Source organism: Cherax quadricarinatus, chromosome 20, assembly GCF_038502225.1.
Source record: "Cherax quadricarinatus isolate ZL_2023a chromosome 20, ASM3850222v1, whole genome shotgun sequence".
NCBI classification, from domain to species: Eukaryota; Metazoa; Arthropoda; class Malacostraca; order Decapoda; family Parastacidae; genus Cherax; species Cherax quadricarinatus.
Window position 1 is genome coordinate 22,492,811 of NC_091311.1, and position 7,864 is coordinate 22,500,674.

At 36.0% G+C, this 7,864-nt stretch overlaps 1 protein-coding gene across 1 annotated transcript in view; it reads right to left on the reverse strand.

The window, feature by feature from the left end:
* Positions 1 to 7,630, reverse strand: part of TrpA1 (Transient receptor potential cation channel A1) — a 249,076-nt gene extending 241,446 nt beyond the window's left edge. Inside the window, 1 exon segment of the mRNA XM_070087089.1 lies at positions 7,478 to 7,630. Within this exon segment, the coding sequence (XP_069943190.1) occupies positions 7,478 to 7,630 (153 nt within the window).
* Between the last annotated feature and the right edge of the window lie 234 nt (positions 7,631 to 7,864).

Genomic DNA, 7,864 nt, shown 5'->3' on the forward strand with positions numbered 1-7,864 from the left:
GCGCTGCTATTTGTGCCAAAAATATATATATATAAAGATCACAGTAAACAGGTGATATCAGAATATGGAAAACAACCACTGTGAAAGAACAGTGAAATTCCAAGCACTTTCCTGACTTTTCACATTATCAAGGATCTATAAAAACAAAACATCAAAGGAAGGCATATAAAGGGTCAAAACCTTTTATATGCCTTCCTTTGTTGTTTTGCTTTTACAGTTCATGGATTTTTATATATATATATATATATATATATATATATATATATATATATATATATATATATATATATATATATATATATATATATATATATATATATATATATATATATATATATATATATATATATATATATATATATATATATATATATATATATATATATATATATATATATATATATATATATATGTATATATGCAGAACAATCGCAAACAGGCAATTTTAACAATTTCCACCTCCCGTGGTTTGTCTCACATTGTTAAGATTGCCTGTTTACGAATTTGCATTGTGAACGCCAATCGCCAACTCTTCTCCCAATTCTCTCGTCTGTTTCCTTTGCTGTCACCTCCTACAAACGCTCACTCTTCAAAGCTCATAAAGCTGCACTCAAGTTAGTGCCCAATTAACTGGGTCTACCGAAATCACTACTGTAGAACACGTTGGTCAGATTGGCTACTACACTGTTTGATCAACTGCACAGGTTAGTGCTTACGAAAAACCAAAACGGCATTCTTTAACAAGATTCCCCTAGGCTGGCAAGACTACTTGCTTGATTATATTTATAATGAGCTTAGATGAGTTAGAGAGAACACCTAACGTATGTGTAAGAGGAAGTTAAATAATCTCATAGCACAGAGTGGCTGGACCACACATGCAAATCCCGAGTTTGTAATGATCTTGTCTAACAAAGAATTAAGTAGTGACCAGCAGGCAGCATTAGGGTTTGGATTAAGCTTCGCGCCAACAACTAAAGATGTCAGTTACGTAAACATAGCAAAATCTTTGTGCATGCTAGAAAACGTGGTGACTTGACGCCCGATACATTTAATATATGTAAAAGGATGGTATATGGGACTTTACTCCTGCCGGTGGTCTCCAACTGTCATGCCCACTAAGATTCACTAAAGCTCAGTAACGATCAGACGTTGCGTCTCTCTAGAGGTGATAAATCCAATATTGCTGTTATTTTAGATAAAGTTGAATACTTTGGTAAAATGAACCATTTATTGAGTGATAATGAAACTTACGAACTACGCGTTAGGAACCCCCATTGACCAGGTCAATAGTCATTGCAGTAAACGTCTTAAAATGTTATTGATGGTAAATGATGAACTAATTAAAGACCTCTCAGCAAGGTCCGCAACTCTACTGTATCTTCATAGGTTGATCAACTTATAAACCAGGAAACCCAGTTCGTCCTATTATAAATTCAGTAGTTTCAGCAACATATAACCAATCTAAATGGTTAGTTAAACCTATAACTTCCATGGTTGGTAGGATCTCGGGGGCGCTTGTTAAAAATAATGTTGACTTTACTGAAAGGCTCCAGAAATTAAATGTTTCACACGACTTTACCTTTGTGAGTTTTTAAGTCACAGTCCTGTTTACCAGAGTCCCTGTCCCTGACTTGCTTACCTACCTTGAAGAGGAACTAGAAAGTTTTTCTCTGCTCTACTTTGCGAATATAATTATTGAATTGAAGAAATTTTGTGTTATGCATTGCAAGTTTGTGTTTGAAGGCAAGTACTATGATCAAAAACAAGGCATGGCTATGGGAAATCCCCTCAGCCCCTTACTCAGTAACCTATATATGGAATTCTATGAGACCAGACTACTTAAAGATATTCTCCCAAATAATATAAGGTGGTTCAGATACGTACTTGATGCACTTTGCCTACGATCTAGAGATCAAAACATTGATGAATTCCTACCTAGACTCAGTGGTCTGGTACCTTCTATTAAGTTCGAAATAGAGCATGAAATAGATAACACACACACACACACACACACACACACACACACACACACACACACACACATATATATATATATATATATATATATATATATATATATATATGTGTGTGTGTGTATATATATATATATGTGTGTGTATATATATATATGTATGTGTGTGTGTGTGTGTGTGTGTGTGTGTGTGTGTGTGTGTGTGTTATCTATTTCATGTTTGTGTGTATTCACCTACCTGTAGGTAATGCATCAGCTTTGACTATTACCGCTGTCCAACACTGACAAGTTAGAGATTCTAGCTATACTTCTAAATAGTCTCCCTTGTGCACCAATATCACTACCTCCTTAAGCTCCTCAAAGTGAAGAGCCTTAATGGAGAAGTACTTCTAGACAACTCATTTCACGATAACCTTTTACTGTTAATGTCTCTGGAAAAGATGCGGAGAGTAGGAAGCTCTCGAGGCCTCTTCCCGGACATGAATACTTCTCAATTAATCGAATCTTAGGTAGCTTAATGGTGAGGTGCCTTTCATTGAAGCCGTGTATGCAACCGACCATTTTCTGCAGGCGGCTCAAGAAAATAATTTGAGAGAAGGCTCTCTTAATCTGTCCCGAGACATGAATACTTTACGGTTTACGGCTCACTGAGGCGATCCCTTGTACCTCCATGACAGTCCTCCTGCAGCACCACTATCAAATCCCGCTGAGTCCCCGAAGACAGAGGCTGCTTCATCTCTTGATTACGATGATTACCACTTTCATATTACCTTCTACTCCACTGATCCAGATTGCACACAGATGCAAGTAGTAGTTTAACAACCGCAAAAGACCCAGGGGCTAGAGCTCAATCAAGTCAAACGCAGTAAAAATATGAAAGGAATCACTTACCGAAACCTTGTGGGCGATTGCCGTAGAGTTTTCATTGGCAAAAATGTGTATTTTGGAGAGGGAAGGGGGAGGCTGGGTGGAAGGTTGGTTTTCTGGTTATATCACGATAACTAATTGACTGAATGTTTATGAAACTCTCAGTAGTTATTGTGCTACCTCCAGAGATAGCAGGGCACACCAGCACTCGGAGTTTGAAGCCGATATGAAGAGGCATTCACAATTTTTTTTTTTTCCTGGAAACTGAAAGCCCAATTTATTTAATAAATTTTGCAAAGTTATGTTGATGGACGAAGACCTTGGATGACTGTCACTTGACATTATTCTTGTGATTCTTATGATCCAAGAAAAAGGTGCAGATGAACGAATATTGAAGTTGCTCACAGGTACGACACGGTACTGCGTGAAGCAACTATCATTTTTGTAAGCGCACTAAAACATGTTTCGATGTATTTGACTGAACATATGACAGCGACCTACCGGCACCTCGTTACCTCCTGGTACCCTAGAGACCTCCTAGCACCTTTGTGACCTCTTGGTACTCCTGTGACCTCCTGGCACCCCTGTGACCTGGCGACCTTGCACTCTGGCCTCTTTCTCTGGTGACCCAGTACTGTGCCTTGTGTTCTCTCGTGTCTTTCCCAAGGGATTTTTGGCTGAGTTGTACCTCCTGACGAGAATTGTCAATGTAGTTTTGCTCTTCGAACTGTGGCGCTTTCCCGACGTTTTTTTTTACTAAGATCATTGCTTCACTGTGAGACCAGAATTTTTCTGGTAGACCAGTGTTTTATTTGAAACCGTTGTTTATTGTGAAATCATTGTTTTACTAGTAGAGTAATGTGTTATTTGAAACCATTGTTTTATTGTGAAACCTTTGTTTTATTATCATGATTCCGTTTTTGTTCTAGGTCTTAATATACATTCAATAAAAGTAACAAATTGTTTCAGCACTTCTTATTCTTGTTTTATATCTTAATAAAACACTAAATGAAAGCCATCGAATTCTTCCTACATTCTACAAGCAAGTGCAATAGGTTCGTTGATGTAGAATGTCTATTTCAAAGGTATTTTAAATATCATTCCTGAAGGCCATATCGATGAAGATAATTCAGTCTCACTCTTGTTACTGGGCAGGACATAGCGTATACCTTGAGGTACACCACAGAAGGATACATTGTGATGAGTCACAAAACATGGCACTAAGTCACAAAAGGTCGCACTGAGAGTCATGAACGACCTCGCTGAGAGCCACAAAAGGTCGCACTGAGTTACAAAGAAGTCGCACTGAGAGTCCTGTCCTGAATGACTTCAGTGAGTGCCACAAATAGCAGTATCTCTCTTAAGTCATATTGCCATGCAAGATCCTTCATTGTTCTCAAGAATGAATTGACCAAAATGTTCGCACAACATATCAAGTCAGCTTGTGTAAACAACACACCACACGTCACCCTCTTTACAAAGGTTGTTTCGTTTACGATGACGCGAAATATTTGCAAATCAGATGAGCACTGCATGAAAGACAGCTCATAGCTGACTACGACTTTACATTCTACCAACTATTCCATGGGGTTGGAAGTGTACATACAAACACATTGCACAACAGTTTCTGAAAAAATCCAAACAGATCCGTCATTGTGGCAAACACACACAGACAACATATCTGCCCGGCTATTACTGAACGGAAGCTCGAACCTCCCACCACTTCTTGCTTTAAATGATCTGATTACTTCCACTGTTACCCCAGATTCCATTAAACAAAACTCTCAATATCATCTTGAGAATCGGGAAATAACTGTTCATTTGATCAAGTATTCCTTTCAGTACAAACTGTAATGCTGTGAATTTTTAGTTACTTTACCACTGGTGAAGCGAGTTTTACCCAGGTGATGAAGGTATTGTTGTGTCAGTCCTGGTGACGAACTTTTGTGTGTGTCGACACACTGCATATACAACACCATGATGCTTTTCTTGTCCATTCTGTCTTCCTTATTATTTTCGGATATATATAGTAAGAAAGGGAAAAGAAAAAAGGAAGGAGGAGAAGAAAAAAAAGAGATAAGGAGAAGGAGGGGAGGAAATAAGCAAATAGAAAGACAAAGAATAAAGTAGAGAGATGAGGAATACGAAGAAAAACATCGAACAAAGAAGACAAACCATAATATCCATTAGCAACCTCTCACCAGTCAAGTTTATCTAAATTAATATATTGACACCCACTTCTACCGGCCAAGGTCGTCGCCTCAGTCACAAGAAAAATAGTAGTAGTTTCATATATATATATATATATATATATATATATATATATATATATATATATATATATATATACATATATATATATATATATATATATATATATATATATATATATATATATATATATATATATATATATATATATATATATATATATATATATATGTGCAATAAGATCACAGTAAACAGGTGATTTTAAAATATGCAAAATAACCACTGTGAAAGAGTAGTGCATATATATATATATATATATATATATATATATATATATATATATATATATATATATATATATATATATATATATATATATATATATATATATATATATATATATATATATATATATATATATATGCAATAAGATCACAGTAAACAGGTGATTTTAAAATATGCAAAATAACCACTGTGAAAGAGTAGTGAAATTCCAAGCGCTTTCGTGACTACTCACATTGTCAAGGAACTAGTTCCTTGACAATGTGAGTAGTCACGAAAGCGCTTGGAATTTCACTACACTTTCACAGTGGTTGTTTTGCATATATATATATATATATATATATATATATATATATATATATATATATATATATATATATATATATATATATATATATATATATATATATATATATATATATATATATATATATATATATATATAGTGCAGCACTGGCTCACAAACAGTCAAGCTGGGATGGCCCGATCGCTGAAAAGGTGCTTGCCAACCTGCTCAGGACCACAACATCAGATAGGGAGATTGCCCATCTCCAGGTTGTGAGTGCACATCACTCCGGGGACTTCCTCCAAACAGTTCCCATATCAGCAATGGGAACGCGACTCGACCCTAAGACCCTCCGTATTGCAGTGGCTCTGCACCTTGCTGCCCCAATTCATACAGAATATACGTGTATTTGCGGCGAAGCGCAAGCAGACCAATACGGTCTACATGGTCTTAACTGTTCCAAAACCAAGGGCTGGCATGCAAGACACAATGAGGTCAATGACATCATTAAGAGAACCCTTGCTACAGCTGGATGCCCAGCCGAGAGGGAGCCCCGATCACTAGCAGCCAGCAATACCCACAACCCAGCAAACCGCCCCGACGGGATCACCATCTATCCTTGGAAGAATGGCAAGGTCTTAGCATGGGACTATGCCTGTGTGTCCACACTGGCTGACACCTATATCCATCACAGTGTGGAGCGACAGGGAGGAGCTGCTGACCACAGGGAGGAGTACAAGATCAGCAAGTACAGGGACATAAGACAACAGTATCAATTTGTCCCAGTGGGATCAGAGACCTTGGGATCATTGGGAAAAAAGGCCACACGTTTCCTTAAAGAATTGGGTTCCAGACTCATCGACACCACCAGGGACCCAAGAGCAGCCACTTTCATGTTCCAGCGCCTCAGCGTAGCCATCCAGAGGGGAAATGCTTGCTGCATACTTGGCTCACGTCCAGCCTCGGAGGAGCTGGAGGAAATTCATGATCTTTTATACATTGTGCCATTGTATTCATGTTTATGTTTTTCTGTAAATGTATTCTGTTTATTAATAAATGTTCACATAGAATATCTAATATAGGGGGTGGTAGGAGAAGAAAATATTCAAACAGCTCCGGGGAGAACCTTGAGTTTTCCCTGAGGTACGTTTATTGTCTTCTCTGAGGATGAGGGTCCCCATCCCAGCCATAGAAGAGGTACTTCCCTATATTTTAATATATATATATATATATATATATATATATATATATATATATATATATATATATATATATATATATATATATATATATATATGTATATATATATATATATATATATATATATATATATATATATATATATATATATATATATATATATATATATATATATATATATATATATATGCAAAACAACCACTCTGAAAGAATAGAGAAATTCCAAGCGCTTTCGTGACTACTCACATTATCAAGGAACTATAGTTCCTTGATAATGTGAGTAGTCACGAAAGCGTTTGGAATTTCTCTATTCTTTCAGAGTGGTTGTTTTGCATATTCTGAAATCACCTGTTTACTGTGATCTTATTGCATATATATATGAGTTTATATATATATATATATATATATATATATATATATATATATATATATATATATATATATATATATATATATATATATATATATATATATATATATATATATATATATATATTTATATATATATATATATATATTTATATATATATATATATATATATATATATATATATATATATATATATATATATATATATATATATATATATATATATTTATATTTAGAAAGTGGGAGAGAGAGAGCTAGGTATGTAATTAAGACTGGAGGGCTGACCCACCCTCAGCTTTTGCCAGAATCCAGATCGCTCGCTGCATGTCTCGCTGTCGTTGGCATGATGATGGTGGTGGTCCCGAGACCATTTCCAAACCATCATGGACCGCATAACCACTGTCGGGAAGGTCGGCATCTTCTGTGAGAGGAGATAAGTCATGATTCACTATCACTATCAGTAACATCATTTTCCTTCATTATCACTACAAAAATCACTCTCCACCACTCTCACGATCAACAACATCGTGTTCCTTCACTGTCACTAAAAGCAACAACATTCTCCTGCACTTTCGCTATCAGCAACATCACTCTACTTCAGCATCACTATCAGCAACATTACTCTATTTCACCATCACTATTTGTATCTTCATTCTCCTTCACTGTCACTGTCAAC